We start from the raw sequence: 19,253 nt of genomic DNA on the forward strand, positions 1-19,253 counted from the left end.
AGTCACTTAAAAATCACTACTAAATTGGTCTGCTGAGTTCCTGGTTTGATTTTTACTTTTTCCACCCAAAAAGCAACTGCCTTTCCAGCAAATTATTTTCCTAACAAGTGTGAGAAATCCTTAACAAGCCACGAGTAATCTTTTTTATGTAACAAAAGAGAAAACTACTCTATTTTAACTTGAAATTCTCCCTGAATAGGTAACAGCAGCCTGCTGATGTCAAGAAAGGCTTACAGAGGCAAAAGGAAACTGAGCAGAAGTAGCAGCAGCTAGCTTCCCTACGCTTTTTGTAGTGAAAACATTGTTAGGCAAACACTCAAAAGCCCTGCTGTAGAGATACCAAGTAAAAACACCTTAATGCAGCATTTTACTACTCCGAATAACTGTGTCAATGTAACTAATTATGTTTTAACAAAATTTGAGGAGGAGGATAGCACTGCCACTGGACCAAATTAATGCTAGGGAAAGCCAATAATTAAAATGGACACAACCAGAATCAGTATTTACCCACTATTTTGCAAAATAATAATCTGAGGTAAGAACCCAGGAAAGCTAGTGCACGGACACCTTGTGATCTACCCTCTAAATAGGCACCACAGCTAAACCCTCACTGATCCAGCATAGAAGAGGACAACATCCATGGATCAGATAGTTCTTGTTCTCTGAACACAGAAAAGACTACTGAGTATAGAGGAAACCAGAAATCAAGCAGCAACTGAATTTTACTTACTGTAGTCAAAGGGGTTGGTGTAGGTATAGGAAGCAACCCTGCACCAGGCATCAGACTTGTCATAGTAGGAGCAGGCGCCAACAGAGAAAGGGCTTTGGCTTCATCTGGGATTTTACCTGAAGAAGCAAATGGAAGCGTTACACAGAGTTGAAACATCACACAAATGTTACTCTTTCTATGACTTTACAATTACCCTTGCAGTTAAAAATGTAATAAATAACAATGAATCTATCTACCAGATCCTTACAAAGAAACAAGTAAGAACTTAAGTTTTTCCTTTTACCCTGCTCTACTAGGAAAAACAAAAGTGAGCAAAACTTCAAAGACTAGCAATCTCATTAATGGATTATTATTTTAAAAACTGAATAATGTAGACAATTATTATACACTTTGAGCTATGGGTCACCTGTACTGGAAACTTAATGTTCATGAACCAAACGATATCAAGCATGGACGCTTTCCCAGGGCGGTGTTTTCGTGGTGATCGAAAGTTGTTTTACACATGACAACCGTTCGTGTTGGCTGCATCACTAATAGCACACAGAACATCAGATACAGAAAAGAAGAACATTTTTTAAAGTTTAATCCCCAGAAATGGCAAATAACCAAATCAGTAAAAGAAAAAAGAAAAAGAAACCAAACAAAAAAAACACCAAAAAAAACCCCCAAAACCCCAAAGTATGAGCTAACTGAAATTTGTGCTTTTTTTTTTAAATTCCTCTGGTGCTACCTACTTTGGATGTAAAAATAAATGAAAATAAAATAAAAACTAGTGAACTCTGTGACTCCACGCAATACATACTACAAGTGAAGTTGGAGGTGGAAGAAGGGAGGGCAGAAAAAATACAGATCTGTACTGCGTCACATACTAGGCTACCTCAGTTCTCCTGAAACTCTGACAAATTACCTTTAAATTTACTGAGACTGAAGAAAATCATAACTGATCAGCTAAGCAAGCTATATTTTCCCCAAGTATGTATTTCCTACTATTTAAACCAGATTATATTTCCCCTGTCATGCTAAAAGTTTAAGTAATATCTAATCTGAATTAAATGCAGGTTTCATTTAACGTTAGTCAAAATCAGACCACTAAATAAACCCCCCAAAAAATCTTTAAGAATCAAAAGAGTTAATAGTTAAAATAATTATGATTGCAATTAAATGTACGTAATACATTTGAAATGCAAAGGGATTTAAACTGGTACAAACATTAAACACTAAACTGAGAAACTACGGAAAAGTTCTAATTATACTAGGTATCTATGATCTATTCAAAATTACTGGCATAGTTATATATATGCTATCCAACTGAGCCCATTGGTATTACTGCATGCACTTTATGATAAAGTAAATGCTTTTATTTAAATATTGCTTTATAAGTCAAGGTATATACAAATACTGCGCCAGTGGCTTTTACTGCTTTGGTTTAAACTGTATATGTTTTAACCATAAAACCTCTTAGATTCAGGATTTAAAAATCAGTAAGTGAATACTATTATCAAAAAGCAAAATAGGAGTTAAGTTTCAAAACACTGTGCAGTTTTAGCTATACGAGTTTCAATAGACCCCAGAGGAAACATACATTAAAAAAAGAAAAAGAAACAATGTGTTGCAAACCTGTTCTACAGATCTGCAGCAAGGACTGGGTTACAGTTGGGTATGACCAAAGGACAAAAAAAATCTAAATGAAACTTAATTTATATGTAGCATGGGTGGAACAGAAAAGATAAAATAACAGTACCCATTTTTTTTTCTCATGCTTCCTATTTACATTTATTTTTTTTATGTTAAATTTTGAGGCACCTTGCTCCTTAACATGTAACAACCACTTGATTTTGCTATCTAAAGGAGAAAAATAGGAAAATTATTAGCACTTAAGAATTAACTGTGCAATAATGACTTCCAGGGCTTTTTAAAAAACATGCATAAATCTGAGCCACCATCACAATGTTCAGCACTCTTTACAGATCCCAATTTTAATCAGGCATGCAATGAGAAGTGTACCTGATTTGCCTGACTGCTCATGAGTATCAGGTACTGGGCTGCACATCCCGCCTAATATGTAGCTAACTAACAGGCTTTCGAATACACAGTTCCAGCAGCTGTGCATGCAAATTAGGCATAGAATTATGTACCAGTTCTTCTGAAAATCTAGATACTTCAGTGTTTTCAAATAACTAATGTACCAGACCTTATTCTAAACAGTGAGCATCTTGCAATTAACTGGACACTCATGCAGGTTTCTACAGGATAAACAGACATGCTAGTGGCAGAAGTGGTTCCTAAAATAGTGTGCCTGCATTCTAATTTATGGTCTAATTTATGACCAGATCCCTGGTCAGCAACGTACATAAGTATATGCCTAATTTAAGTATGCGCTTACATACAGCCAATTCAATACACACTTAACCAGTTAAACTTAAAAGATGATTAGGCACTTAGCCATTTTAAATAGGAATAGAGTTAGGGACATAACTGAACAGATGACGAGTCGAGTTCAGAAAGGTACTTAAATACAAGCCTAAACTTTAAGTATATGGGTCATCTTACTGTAATAATTAGAATTATTTCATTTTATCAAATGTTCCTCAAGGAATCCACTGAACTTTTTCAGTTAAGTGCACTGTTACAGCAGTTCAAAGAATGAATAACATGCGTTATCTAAATTGTGAAGTTAGCAGCATTATTTCCAGAATACTTTGGCCCTTCAACAATGTAATGTTTTATTTTAAATATAAAATCTCTTTGGTCAGTTCCATGCCACAAAGATTCATTTATTTTATTCAAGAATGAGAAAGGGTCTATCTCTACAGATAGAACCCCCCAAAATTGCCTGTATATTCAAAACTACTTCTCCAGTTTTTAAGACCAGATACAACTTTTTAAAAATTCTATAGAAAACAAACTGTTATAGGGAAAAAAAGAAAACCTGAAGTATCTTTCAAATTTTGAAAAACAAAATTAATGTGAGGCCAAATAACTTCACGAGTTACAGGGTTTAAGTTTTGGAGTTTTATCTCCATGAATTTATTTAGAAAAAGAATAGAAACCCACAAAGATACAATGAAATGTGGGTAATGACACAACAAATCAGGACACTTTAACTGTTCTGGTTTTTAAACTCAAGGTATTTAAAACCTGAATGGAAATGAGGTAAAGATACTTAAGTTTCTAATGAGGGAAAGAGACAAAATAAATATGCCACATCTGTACCACATTCTTAGAAAGATTTCTTAGAAGCTGTTGTATTTAGTAAATTACAGATCCTATGATCATTTATTTATTGATTCTTCACTTTGCAAAGGAATCTGGAAGCAGATGTAGATTAGCTCTGCATTACCTAGAGACATAGAGATATGCTTTCAGGAAATGTACCGTTGTCCTACATATAAGTTATCATCGTTACTTTTTTGTATCATGAAAGTGCTTAAGAGCCCTAGTCAACCCAGTCCACACCAGACACCATTTTGCTAAATGCCGAACAGAAGTATCTGTGTTAAGCAAGTACTAATCATCGCAGTACTTTTATCCCTCTCCCATGCCCAGAAGCAATTAATTTCATACTCTTTATACTGAAACTACATAGTTAATCCTCCTCCTCTAAAACTGCTTCCGCAATAAGTAAGTTTAGTTATTTTAAAAATACTAACAGCTCACATCTACTCTAAACATAATTAAAGGAATTGTTATTTTCCTGTTCTTTTAAATCACTGGAAAATGCACACCTACAAATAAAATAATTTGTGTGGTCCAATTCATGGTTCTTATTTGATTTAGCAGCAGTGATTAAAGAGATTACACCTACTGGCAATTACCTCAACTGCCACAGCTAAACCCAAGAGATCACAAAGCAAAGCTCTTCCCAGCTGCAGTGCATAGCCTGGTGCATTATCAGAGTGAATCCAATTGCTCCCAGTGCAGGTAGCTGGGAAGAGCAATGCCTGAGGACCAGACACACCACCTGGTCCACCACTTCTGCTTCAGGCTTCCATTTCACAAGAAGTTAAGAATATCACTTAGGGATGCAAACCTTCTCAATCACTCCAGCATGAACTGACAGGGCTTCTGAGATTGTAAGATGACTGAGAAGACACTTTTTTTTGTCTTTATTTTCTTCTTTTTAAAAAAAAAAAATCTTCTTGAAATAACCACCACAGGAGCATGTCAAAGTGCAATATACACATACATACACACACACGCACACACAACTGATTCAATCTTCCCACAAATAACAGTGTTAAAAGACAATGTGCCTCACACAACACATTCCAACCAAAACTTCAGGCTGCATTTGTACTTATGAGTGGTAAACAGTTTTTTCTGAAAATTACACAAACAAAAGGATGAAATCTTACTGCCACTGACCTCACTGGAGCAAGGTTTCATCAGAAGCAAACAAGAATTTCATGACATTCAATATTCATGAAACTTCAATTTCAGAAATAGCTATTTTTAACTCTTCACATTAGACATAAATAGTATGCCTTCTTTTAAACAGACCGTGCAACCTAAAACTACTCTGCTGAGAAGAGGAAAACTAGCAGAGAAGGATCATGACTATACTTTGTAAAGTTATTTTCTCCAGAAGTAAGTTTCAACTATCTTTTTCCAAGATAAACTCATAAAGCACAACATATGAAAGAATGTTATCTTAGAACTGATGTATTTTTCACTATTCTTGTCCTCTGACACAGTGTGCTCATCTGTTGAATTTAGATGCTTAAACATATTCCAAATCAAATTTATCCATAATTCACAGCATAAAAATTAATCATATACTAAATTCTGTGTACACCATCCACCATTCATAAGCAGCATCAGGTCAACTTCAAAATGAAACACTGTGAACCCTTTACAAAACACCATTTTTACAGAACTGAAGTACCAGTTCACAAGTACAAGGGAAAGAGATTTAACAGAACAAAACAAAAAAAGGGACAAAATAAAATAAAAATAAAAGAAACAAAGGAAAGAAAGCAAAATAAAAACAGAGACAGGGCGTCCATCTTCAGCAGGCCAGACTTCGATCTCATTTCCCCCATGAAGGTTTCACTTGGCGGCAGGTTTAGTGGCATGGCAAACAATGCCTAACTCAGGCAAGTGTAACAGGTCTGCCTTGGCCAGTCTAGTCATCTAATAATGCACAAATATCACACAGAGAAAACATACAAAACCAAATTAATAGTCAAAATCCATCTACCAGATAATGTGGACATAAAATTTAGAATGATTAGGGTGGCATCTTTGTTTATCTTTCAAGCTTTGTGTTCTCAAAGTGTAATGTTTAAAGAAAAACTTACTGACACACACACATCATATTTTGGCAGTTTAATGATGTTACTTCACTTACAATTACGTTTTTGTTAAATTACTAAATGTCACAATATTAACATTGTTTTCATTGTGTTGTCATTCTCTCATGCTCCCTTGGTTTACCAGTTTAAATACATTCCAAATTTCAGATTTTATTCTGTCTTTTGAAACCAGGTTTTCAGAGTTCCATTTTACCTCTCCTCTACGTTCAATATAGCGCATGTAATGCTTTATTATTGGCACCGCTGGCCAACGATTTAATTTTACCTCCCAGTAGTATATAGCCATCACTACTTTGAAAGCCCGTGATACACTCCACTGACTCCATTAACAATGCATCATATGATACACAGTGAATCAAAATTTTTGTACTGTGGTGTCCAAAGCCATACTTACTCCACACAATAAATTCCTCAGAAAGTTAAACCTATATTGCTTCACATTTTTATAAATTAAAATTAGTGATTCTCTTAGAAAGTTACATGGAAACAGCATTCTGACATTAAAAAAAAAACTGACCTCACAACTCAGTCATTTGTTCACCAAATTATGCAAAAATCTCTGTTGGTTTTTCAAAACCTGTCTGTCTGGATTTTCAAAATCCAGAATGATTTTGAACAGTACAATTTTTCTGTAACGTGTTTTCTCAGAAATGCCTAACAAGTCAGCTACAAATGAGGTTGGAACAAGATTTGTCAGAAATTTGGTTTTATTCTCCTTCCAATCATCAAAAGACATAGGAAAATGCAGCTTTACCCGTTGCCTTATCACATCAGTGATACCATCTCAAGAAAATCACCAGAAGTGTTGTTCATTCATTAGGCAGCAGTCTTCCCTCTCTGACAGTACCGAACCAGTTAAGGTCTTTTTAATGAAACATAAAACTAAGATTCTGAATAATTTTTAGTTAATTATTTAGGGGCAATTTTTCAGCAATAAGGATTCTGGTCCCATTAGCCTCTACAAGTGGATACAGCAATATCCAATTTGTGATTTAAGAACTTTCAAAAAATAAAACTAAAAAGCCCTCAAAGCAAGGCACATGTAAAAATCTAGGCTTCACAAACACAATGTATGTGCCATATGCCCCTATTAAGAAGGCTACAAGAACAGGCAATATATTGTAAGTCAATATAGCCTTTAGTGAAAGTACTTATAAAGTCTCTGAAATTCTGGAGACCTGTCACGAGTTTGCTAGGAACATCCCAGACCATTATTCCAGCAGCACTAATCTCATACTATCCAGATTGCAATGTGGCAAATGTGCCAAAAAATGGCACTCTGGGATGACTGTTAACAAACTCCAAGAAGTCAACAGCATTTTCTGAACCAAAGCCTGTCTCTTGCAGTTAGAAAAGTTATGTTAATAGAAGTTATTTCTGGACTTGTTGCAGTTTATGGTTCAATCATTTTAAATACTGTTGTTCATGGCAAAACAGCTACCATGTTCAAAGTGAGGTTAGGTTCACTCCAACAGCTGGAATGTTTCCACTCCAAAGAGGCAAAAAGTCCAGAACTAAATGTGCAGACGCTCAGTTCCACAATGATCCCAATGAAGTCAATGGGGTTTTGCCTAACTCCAGCAATATGCCTACTGTAAGGCCATGCTTCATACAACTGTATTCAGATCTGGCATATTATACTAACAATACCAAATACCTTGTATTCAACACCTCTGTAAAAGTATGGCCTCAAAGCTACTTAAAGTAACACTTGTCAATTTAGTATTCACCGAGCATTTTATTTTATTTTATTATGCGTTTAAAAAATATTTTATGCTGGTAGCATTCTGTACAGATCGCTGCGTTTTTAAAGAGAAAGGAATTATAAAACCAAAAAGGAGTACCAATATACATAAGAAAGCCTTATTACAGGACACAAAGTAGTATTTTCCACAGTAACAAGAAAGGAAAACTGCATTTTTTTTAATTGAACTAGCAGGTAAACATTCATATTCAAACAGTAATTATCACCACAAATGTTAAGTATTTTAGGTTAGATTAATTTCAATGGCCACATGCATACATCATGTTTACAAGACAAAACTGGAATTCAGTCTAAAAAAAACAAAAAATAACAGCATCTTTAAAAAAAAGCAAACAAACCACCACACCAAAGGTGATACATAAAGATCCAAACTGCAGTGTTATCAATGCCAGGAAATTGCCTAATCTTTTCAGAGCTCCATTGACTTCAGTGAGAACTCTGTGTGAGAGTAAGCTTGCCAACGAAAATCACATTGAAGGGAATTATTTTACCTTCTTTTCCCTCAACATAAGTAATAACAATGGAAAATCCAATTATCCCAATTCAAATCAACTATCTTTTTCCTAATGCTGAATTTCAACTCAATCTATATAATTGGGTTTCTTCATTAAATTTTCAGTTTTGTTTCAAGACTTTTTTTTCAAAAAGCAGTAAAATAAAATAAAAATACAGAGCACCACCTTCTTACATGGAAAGCTTGAAACAATTAGCAGACATGACAAAGACGAACATTACAGAGGAATGTCTAAAATACCAACCTTCTGCGCAGGGCACAACTATCAAAGCTCTGTCAATAAAAACCGTGTTAGTTAGATGCTGGGCCACACCAACACTCGATGCTTCACGAAACTTAATATAACATACTTTGGAGGAAAAAGCAAGAGGTGCGTTGCTGCAAGATAAAAGGGAAAAAAAAAATCAGTCACATTAAGTAATTATTTGCATGTACTTTTAACTATTACTTCTTCATTAAAGAATAGGTTTTAGACTTCCTGGAAAAGCTAGCCAAAAGGCAAGAGTATACAAACTAACTAATTTGCTTGCTTACTATGTCACTGAAAAAGGCGTAGCTTTTTCTTCCTCTTCATTGGAAACTTGAAGCCAAAATCCCAAATTAATGTTTGATTTGATGTTCTTGCTTAACAACACTGACCAGTACATTCCAAATTATTATTGTAAGTAGCATATTTATTTGACACATCTGTCAAGTAAATAATTCATAGTTTGTCTTTATTCCTCCAAATAATCCTTGTTTAGGAAAGTCAAACAATAAACCCAGTAATTTTTCAGTGGGTCCTTCAGATATTAGCCCATAATAACTGATACTCTTTCTTAGGTCTTCACAAAAGCAGCTTTGTTAATTTTTCTTAAGATAAAAGCAGTTCTTGAAAGTTCTTTCAAATGTTAGGCCTTGGTTCACTAATGTAACAAAAATTTTTATCGTCTGCCTTAGTTTAGCATAGTATAGTATGGGATAACACTGGAGGAAAAGGAACTCACTATTCAGCTAGAACACTTGAAGAAAATCTGTAATTTACTTTCCATTAGGAAGTATAACACCAGAGATGTCAGAAAGCACAACACATAAACATTGTAATCTCAATCAAAATCAAAGAATTTTGCTTTAAAAAATGTAGTCCCTAGTCAAGGCTTGTAACCTTTATACCACCAGTTTATTTCTTCATATGAAGGAAGTCAAGGTGAAATCTTCAAAGAGAATCCAATAGGATATTGCTGGAGCATCAGCAATTTCCATTTGAAAGGACCATCTGTCTTCTAGCAAAGCAGTAACTCATGGAAAATATGCTGCATAAACTGTCCCTCAACTGAAACAGAAACACTTGTCAACTTTCTAAAAGTACCAGAAGCACATCAAGTTCAGCCCAACCCATCTTGTAGTCCCTCAAATTCCAAGCAGGTACTCACAAAGTTGTTGTATGGACTTAATTAGACTTTAATATACAAATATAAGCTCAGATGGTTTAGACACACTATTTCATTATATTAGTTGCATAAAAGACCCAATAACTAAGTCTGAGGCAGGCAGACTGGTATGGTTCTAGTTACTAGAAAGATAACACCTAGGTAAAATATCTATAGTGAGCTGGCCAACTTCAGAATGGCATTCAGAAACACTTATCATGGAAAATTCTGTGAAAACAGATACACTGAGGAGGCAAAAATAAATGGAATGGCAAGACATAAATAGGAAAGTTGGCCTTACATAATTTAGAAAAACACTGTAAAATCACTACACTTCTGCCCATTTATTTTGCTTGTAGTGACAAACATTTTCAGTTTCAAATTTCCACATTCAGGAAGGAAATAATTGTACAGAATGGTTTCTGAGCCAACTGTAAGGTCTTGGTTCAGAACATTTCCAGAGGTGACAGCAAGCTATGACTTTCTCAGAACTCTGCAGAAATGTTTGCATACAACTTTTGATCTTACATACTCTGAAAAGCCAGACTCTGCTCACTGCAAACTGCAAATTTTTGTTTATGGCTATAGGGGTTTTTTGTTGGTTTTGGTTTGTTGGAGAGAGGGTGGATGGGGGGCTGTATGTGCAGGCTGGGAGGAGAGGGTTTTCATTTTGTTGTTGTTCTTTGGGGTTTGTTTGTCTTTAAATATACATGCCAGTGTTACAACCCAAATGGGTGAAGCCTCCACTGAAGATTCTGTGGTCCACACTGTTGAAGACTCCCAATATTGCCTGTTCTTTTCATTCCTAACTCAAAATGCAGATTCAGACCCCATAAATAATCCTTATAAATTCTGACACCTATAGAACCAGCTCTGACAACTGTATTTTTTATAATATTCTCCCCCCTTGTACTTCCTGGATTCCAAACACAAAAGCTACATGGAAAGTATGTTCAAAAATACTAACATCAGAAAACTGCTGCAAAACATGGGTCTTAAAAAAAAGTCTTGGTACAAAGTGCTTTCTGAAGGTTATGGAGGATAAATTTTCTATATAAGTAGATCACCTCTGCTGAAAACACATCAATGCTGCATCTGCATCAAGGGAGATGATTAAGATCCAAAAGATCTAAATTTCTAGAAGGTTTCACAGTGATTGAGTCCTCTCTTTCTATGAAGTGGGCTTCCTAAACCTCCCCCAGCAGGCTTCTGAAGAAGTCTTTCTTAAAACAGAAAAGTCTTGTTCTAAGTCTTTGTCCCATTTTTTTCTGCTAACCTTTCCTGAGGCTGAATTCCGGTAAAGTTCTAATCCTCTTCCCAAGGTTACAAAGTACCAATACAAAAAAGCAACTCCTACATTGCTGACTCAAGGTTACTACAATACTGTTTCTCTAGGAAGACAAGAAAGCTCAAAAAGGAAATTAGTATCTAAATAGTATTCAGATGTTTCTGCCATTTTTGTTTTCCTTTGCAGGGAGACAGTAACATCTGTCCCCCCAACAGAGTAACAACCAAAAACACTTTGTAAGAATGACCTATTCAGAAAAAAAACAAATAAAGGGCTAGAAAACATTCCTCTAAGGGTCTGTTTTTTCTCAGGGTGGTGGTGGAAGACACAACAGAAGTCTTAAGAGAAATAACTTAACAAAAGAAGATGTTATGAAATAATTGTGCAGATCACATTTTAATAAGGTTTTGTGTGTTTTACTTGAAAGGCCTAATCTACACTGCAGTCTAATGTCTAAGAACCACTTGTGTTCTAGCCTCCAAGAAAACTTCAGACCATCTAGAAGCAATCGGTATTACACAGCAGGGCTTTCAACACCTAATGTAGACAGTTTGTGCCTCTCTGCTTCCAAACGACTAATTCTGCAAAAATCCAATTGTTGCTCAATAAAACGTACCAGTATTTAACCGCTCAAAAATCCTCCTACAGCCACATTTGAAGGTTTATCACTACAAATGCAATTTTGAAGGCTTTGAAACACAGACTTCAACTGGGCGACAAGCATAACACAAAAGCATGACTGAGGCTAAGAATCTGGTTACAGATGTCACTGGTCTCCTAGTAAACTGAAAACCAACTCTAATCTGTATGAGTGGCTGGCATACCAGAGTACATACCCAAGGCAAAAGACCTGTCACACCCTGCAAACCAGCTTCAGATTTCAACTGTACTGCAAACTGAAAGTGATCTATAAAAACTGGTCTTGGTCTTCTTAGTAACTGAGAAAAACAAGGCATACTTCACCTTCTCACAAAAGCCAATTTAAACAGCCAGCAGAAAGGTACCAATTCAATACTCTCTTGAACAACACACCTTCTAAATTTAAATGTAAGTAACTCAAAGCTTTTACAAGAAACACACAACAAAGAGACAAAAGTTTAAGGGAATATTCTTCTGCAGAGCAGGGAACACTGCATACCCTCTCATACTCTTGCATATTCAAATGTCGGCATCATCATCCAAGAGTGGTTTCTCAGAGACCTTTTGCACACGCAGGCTTAAAGGAAAGAGGTCTCCTTCCTACCTCCTTAACAGCCTCCATCTATTGCCACTTGAGCAAATTCAGGAAGCACCAGAAGTTCTGCAAATGTCAAACTGAGGAGCTCTTGTTAACAGTGACAGCAATTCTCCACTCCCAACATGGGAATTGAGATCTCTGATATTCCTCTGATATAAAGATCATACACAGGTATTCAAAACTTAAGGAGTTTTTCCTCAGGCTTTGTGACAAATTACCACTGTAACTGACAGTGAAGCCCCACTACAGTCACCCTCTTCTACACAGAAGTGGCAAATCCACATGGAGACTCTGGTGTAGTAACAATTCCTAGTACCCAAACTAATACTCTCACACAGGCTATGGCTGTAACATTACTTTCTTTTCTTGTTAATATTTTCATCCTATTTAACCATAATTTTCCAAGTAACTTTCATACACACATAAGTTTCTGTTACAATATTTAAGTTTTCAGCTTCAGGAAGAAACCAGAACTCACTTGGTAAAATCAGAAACCTGCAATTCAGTCATCCTTGCTTTCCTCAAGATGGAAGTGAAAGGGAAAATAAGATAACAGTAAGTATGAAAACACAACACAGACATCAGATTTTCTGAAAGAATTTTGCAACCATCCCTTACTTTCATTTCTGAGCATTTTTCGTATAGAGTTGGGCTGGGCAGGCAGGGAAAGCATTCTCAAAGGGTCTCTGAATAGCCACCTTCTCAAGGTTAAAGCTGTGTTTATGAGACAGGGAAGAAGAAATGACCAAAATATTTGGTAATAAAGTGGAATAACAGGAGTCTTTGAGCACTGAAAACCACTTACGGTGCTCTTTAAGAGACAAGTCTTACAAGGAAAGGGTTAAAAAAGTCTCATGAAGTCCAAGTCTCTTGTGCAAATTTTTGATACCAGTGACCAACAAGGTTAAACCAACAATAGACAGATGCAGCATGATAAGAGAGAAATTCTGCTGCTCTTTTTAAAATCTGATAATCAAACACAAATTAAGGGTGAAGTGAGTGGATTAAAAAAAACAACAACAACATCGCCACATAGCTTACACTGGTTTAACTGATAATATTCAAGGTCCACAAATAGTTGCTTTCAATTTTTAAAGTTTCAAAAGAAAGCCTTCCAGAGAGCAAATAAATAGCTGCACAATCAAGTCAAATTTGCAATTTTCTTGTATGAAAAAAAGTAAATACAAACAGCAGCCACCAGTAACAATCATTTGTGACCCACTGAAAGATGATTCAAGTTAATGTTTTTTTCATTAAAAGAAATACTGCTTTCAGTGCCAATGAAGTGTCTCTCACTGACCAGTAGCTAAAATTGGGATGATGACTGTATGGAAACTTCTTCAGTGCCAAGTGTTTCCAAAGCCCTCAACACTGAATCCGAGGGTGGACTACTTGCAGTTCACATACCTTAGGAATGTAACAGTAATAACAAAGTAGCATTCACTGCCATCTGCATAAAGTGTGAAAGCCTCTAATATACAAGACAGAAACTTCCCCCCAGAGAACCAGCCTTTCAGGCACATGGCAGCTATGAAACCTGTCCTACTTAAAGGGATGTCTGATTAGCAGTGACTGAAGAAACTGAAGGGCTTTGATCAATGAAGGGAAAACACGAATTGAAAAAGTTACTATAAAACATAGCATGACCTAACACTCATAAAGAAAGCTTTCCCAATCAATTTGAGACATAAAATGAAGGACCCTAACAGAAACTGGTACGTCAGGACAATAGTCTTAACATACTAATTGCTGGGAAATGTCACTAGGTTCACAAAGGTTGACGGGAATACTGAAGAGTAATCTTAAAAAGCCTGCATTTCATTTAATGCATTTAAAAACTGAACTGGTTTCTCTCTTCCTGTCCACATTTGCAAGCTTACAAGAACTTAAGTAAACTACTGAAACATTAATGTGCCTTCTATTTAATATAATTACTAAAATCTGAGACTTCCTTTTAGCTTTTGAAGGAAATTCTCTGTGGCACCCTATAAAACTGAGGTACATGCTAATGACAGGAAAAACGCAGAAAATGGGTAAAAAGGAACTCTCCTCTCTAATAATGTTAGCTCAGACAACCATAGCATATTCTTGTACTTTGCTCCATAACTGCAGGAGCGGGCTGGAAACTAGGACCATGCGTGGCAATCAGTTAGCTGAGGGGAATGTGCTCGAGCTTGTCTAGACAACAATCAACATGATACAGAGCACAGGGGAGTGGGGGAGGGATGGCGCCAAGGAAAGGTAACACCTTGCTGTTAATTGATGGTAGTTAACCACCAATCGGGGATTGCCTAGTATGCAAGGCTTAGCTTCAAGAACCAATCTGTTTAAAACGTGCAACTTCTGAAAGTGTATATAAACTCGTGCTTCTGTACAATAAATTGACATTTGCTTGCATCAAGCTGCGTCCCGTCTCTTCATTCGCCGCACCTAATCACTGAAGCACAAAACCTATAGATGCCAGAGCTGAAATCCTTACTCCCTAAAGTCAGTGGTAGGATGCTGCACGATTAATTAGAGTGGAACAGTGCTAGCAAAGGAATTTCTTGTAAGATGGAAATGGTCACCTGATCCCATTCACCACTTCTACAATCCTCTTGGATTGCTCTGAGAGCAAAATATCAGAGAATTAGGAAAAAAGCATCCATGTTCTTTAATGCTTTAAATAAATAATCTGAGCACAGGAATGAAATGTACGTTAAGTAAGTCTGATGATAATACTACACTAGGAGGAGCTGCGGACTCCCTCAAGGGTAGACAGACCTCATAAAGAGATTTAGATAAACTAGAGAGCTGGGTGGGCCAACATCACCAACAGTATGAAATTTAACAAGAACCAGATTCTCCACCTGGGACGGCGTAATCCTGGTTATACATACACACTGGGGGATGAGAGGCTGGAGAGCAGCCCCACACAAAGAGATCTGTGGGGATGGGTTGATGGCAAGTTCAACATGAGTCATCAGTGTGTCCCGGCAGCCAGAAGGGCCAACCATGTCCTGGGGTGCATGAAGCACAGCACGGCCAACCAGTCCAGGGAGGTGACTGTCCCACTCTACACTGCACTGGTGTGGCCCCACCTTGAGTACTGTGTGCAGTTTGGGGCAGCGCAGTACAAGAAGGATATGAAACTGTTAAGAGCTCATCTGGAGGACAGCAACCAAGATGGTGAAAGGTCTCAAGGGCATGACTTAGGAGTGGCTGAGGTCATTTGGTTTGCTCAGCTTGGGGAAGAGAAGGCTGAGGGGTGACCTCATCGCAGCCTGCAACTTCCTCAAGGGGGGCAGAGGAGGGGAGGTGCTGATCTCCTCTCCCTGGTGACCAGCGATAGGACGCGAGGAGATGGAATGAAGCTGCATCAGGGGAAGTTCAGACTGGAGATCAGGAAAAGGTTCTTCACTGTGATGGTGGTCAGTCACTGGGACAGGCTCCCCAGAGAAGCAGTAACACCATCAAGCCTGTCAAGAGTCCAAGGTCATACGGTTTAGTTTCAGGTCGTCCTCGAAACTAATGATTCTATTTCCTTTTAATTAACAAAAGTAGTTTCATTATTAAAAAAATTTGACTATTTAATACAATCAGATTTTATGAATTAGACTTCAGCAGATTAAGGGAGAAAGTAGAAGGCTGACAGACATGACTGACTTGGAAGAGATGAAGGATAACTTATGCTTTAACTTAGAAAGATCATAGAGAAAATGGAGTCTATGTGCTTTAAAAAGCGTGTGTGTGTGCATACATCTGCATCTATGTTTTGTTGCTGCTGTGCATTATCAAAAGAACTGGAAGTTCACATCTATTAGAAATACAATCTATGCCCAGCAAAGGCAACAGATATACAAATACTATAGTAAATTTCTTAACATGAATGCCTATATTTTTAATACATGAAATGATGCATACAGAAGAGAACACAACATCACTCTTCTCTACAAACTCATGCTTGGCTAATCAGAAGTATTTTGTAAGCTGAATATTTGCAATACAAAATTAGAGAGAAAACAGGTTGCAATTCTACACAATGCAACATGTAACTATTTCACCTCATTGCTTAATCTATTAAAAAGTCAGGATAATACTCTTTTAGTATTACACCACATATTATTCTTGAAACAAGAAATATTTGCTTTAATTTTTTATCCATTTCTGTAATTTCTGAACAAAGGCTAGCAAATGGGGTCCCGGTCACAGTGAAAGCTTTTACTTAATTTAGTAACACACTCTCAGATGACTGAAAGCTACTATGTCACTTCCTCTTAATCCTCAACATGAAATCACTTACAAAAAGCATACTAATATTATTCAGTAGTCAACATCCATGAGACCTGTAGTCCACTAATTCAACTTACTGAATTATATTGTTCACGTAGGAAACTGGACTGAGAAGTGAGTTTCCACTGTTGCACAAAGGTAACAGAATTCATGCTGTACAATACATCAAAAGTTTGGATTTCTTGGAATTATTTTTAAAGCTAGAACTGAAATGACATGATTTTTTATCTGATGTTGACTCTAATGTAAAAAGCAAATTTCCCTTTTAATTAAGAGAATTGTTTTTAAAAACATCTAGGCATTAAATCATTAATTACTTAAGGAAAAAACAGTAGTAGAAAATAATGTTAACAAATTGCAGACATCTATTATAACATCTTTTTGCTTGCGACACCTTTGCTTCCCATGCACTCACCAATGAAACGCTACTCTCTGATTTTATCAAAATATTATTCAAATATATTTATTTTCAATAAATATAGTAAGTATACAGGAAATATAGTCAATAGGAAGCCTGTCTTCTTCTGTTTCACAAGAAGGGCATTAAAGTAAAAAATTATTTTTCAAGATAATAATTTGAAAGCCAGGTCAAATGTCTATAACTATTAGACATGGAAATCCATATTTCTTAAAAGTTATTGCATAGAAACCGTAAATAAAACAAGAGTAAAATGAGTAATCGCAATCCTGCGTCTTATCTCTGAAAACTAAACTAATTATATAGAATGGATGTTTACCACATTATAACCTTGACATTTCCAAGTCAAACCCTACTATGGCACTGGATTTTAGTATTATATGTGTATATGGACACTGGCAAAAATTTATACTTGGGCACAAACGTTATTTGCATATGAGTGTCAAAAAAGTATCTATCTGCTTTAACATCTATTATATAACAGTGAAAAATGAGAGCAACAGCTACAACAAAAAAAATATTCGGTCAGGAGAACACTCAAGTGTATTAAGCAGCAAGTGTGGAACCAGTCCAAAGTAAAACCCCAGAAAAATGTATAAAAATCACCATAAATCTATTAAAGAGTCTTTAAAACTCAGTAAGGCTGTTTTAAACATATCTCTACATGAATGGATGCCTATTACATATACTTTTCATTACCTAATAAATCGTATTTGATTTTTCTGAATGGTCATCATTGAAACTTACTCAGATGTAACGCAGTAACAAAAAAAGGATAAATACCAACTTTATTGCTATTTTTTTAAATTAAATTTTATTCATCTGAATGACTTCTTTGTATTAAAATTGAAGTATCTGGATGCAAATGACTCCTGCCCCTTTCTGCTATTTCTACTTAATTTTCATGAGAAAAAAGAAAAGATAAATGGTTTGAAAGGAAACGTCTGCCATTCATTTCCTAGTACAACAGATGCATTAAGAAAAAAATATTCTTCTCCCCTGTTGTGTTGATGGTTTTCTGCTTAGGGAAAAAAAATACTGTTATTTTGCAAACCTCAGTATCTCCCATGTGAGTGCACCGTGCAGCTGACATAATGAGACCGGCTACGGTTTAGAGAAACGTGTCACGTCTGTTACTAACTCTCATTTACTGCACACGTCTTATCAAGGGCATTTCTGAGCACAAGGCAGGGCAGGTGCCGTCCCTCTGTGAAAAGCTATTTTGGCTTCTCTTCGCGCGGGCCCTTCTCGGAGAACAGCGCCCTTCGAACGGGGGAGGGGGGAAGCTGGTCCCGCCGGCACGCAGCGCCCTGGCAGCCAGCCGGGCGGGGGCGGGGGCCGGGCCTGGGGCTCTCTAGCCCAGCACACACGCACCCCCCAGCTCGGTCCGAGCGAAGAGAAAGGCGGGCCTCAGAAAGAGGGTTTGCAGGAAAAGGGGGGGGGGGGGGGGGGGGCGGGGGGCGATCTGCGCCGGGGGAGCGCTCCGGGGCAGCCTAGCCGCACGCTTCTCGCCAGGCCTCTGGCGGTGGCTCAGTGCCCGCAGCCTACAGCGGGCGGTCGCAACCCCGGCCGCCGCCACGAGAACACTAAAACCCGCCGCTCCGGAGATATCGCGGCTGCCTCCCCCCTCCGAGCTGCGGCCGCCATCTTAAGTGCGGGTGAAGCTCCTTTCCCGGCCGCTCCAGCCTCACAAAGGGGTGGGACAACGTGAACCGCTCCCCGTGCGGAAGGCTCCGGTGCCCACACTCAAAATGGCACGTAGGGCCTTCTGCCTCGTCCCTCCACCCTCCCGGCCCCTCTAGGCCTCTTCCTCCTCCCAAGTCTCTATCGCTCCAGAGGTCGGCGCAGGCCCCACTTACTCCGGGGGATAGAGGCGCAGCTCCTCGATATCTCCTAGGAAGCCGAAGAGAGTCCGCATTTGCTCGCTGGTCACTGCCGAGGACAGGTTCGTGACCTGGATGACAGACGTGGGGCCCAAGGGGAAGCCCAGCGGCACCCCGATCCCTCCGCTGTTCATCATGGCGGAGCCTGCTCGACCGCTCCGCTCCCGGCAGTGCCACACACAGCCGGAGAGGCGGGCCTGACGACAGAGAGAAGCGCGCGGCGCCTGCCAGAGCGTCCTACCGCGCGGGCGCTCTAGGGGCGAACTCCACTGCTCCCTGGAGGAGTCTCTGGGCGGGCCGCCGTTGGGCCGCCGCGGGCTGCGACTCCCGGGAGAGAGGGCGTCCCCGCGCCGTGCAGGCCCGCCTCTGACGGCCGCGCTCCCGGCTCGGCCGCGAGGGGAAGCGCCCCGCTCCTTGAGGAG

The 19,253-nt window shown here is 38.2% G+C and overlaps 1 protein-coding gene across 5 annotated transcripts in view; it reads right to left on the bottom strand.

Moving 5' to 3' along the window:
• The window catches only part of SREK1 (splicing regulatory glutamic acid and lysine rich protein 1), a 40,105-nt gene extending 20,955 nt beyond the window's left edge, over positions 1–19,150 (bottom strand). For 2 of the 5 annotated variants that reach the window (XM_005240652.4, XM_027791270.2), the window contains exons 1-3: positions 18,808–19,150; positions 8,569–8,702; positions 731–846 (exon numbers count right to left, since the gene is read on the bottom strand). In XM_005240652.4, the coding sequence (XP_005240709.1) occupies positions 731–846; positions 8,569–8,702; positions 18,808–18,968 (411 nt within the window). In that variant the 5' untranslated portion in view covers positions 18,969–19,150. Of the gene's footprint in view, positions 1–730; positions 847–1,136; positions 5,864–8,568; positions 8,703–18,807 lie in introns of those variants that run through there. The other 3 variants (XM_055790678.1, XM_055790677.1, XM_027791271.2) reach the window with 3 other exon arrangements.
• Positions 19,151–19,253: the final 103 nt, after the last annotated feature.

This window comes from Falco peregrinus, chromosome Z, assembly GCF_023634155.1.
Source record: "Falco peregrinus isolate bFalPer1 chromosome Z, bFalPer1.pri, whole genome shotgun sequence".
Taxonomy (NCBI): Eukaryota; Metazoa; Chordata; class Aves; order Falconiformes; family Falconidae; genus Falco; species Falco peregrinus.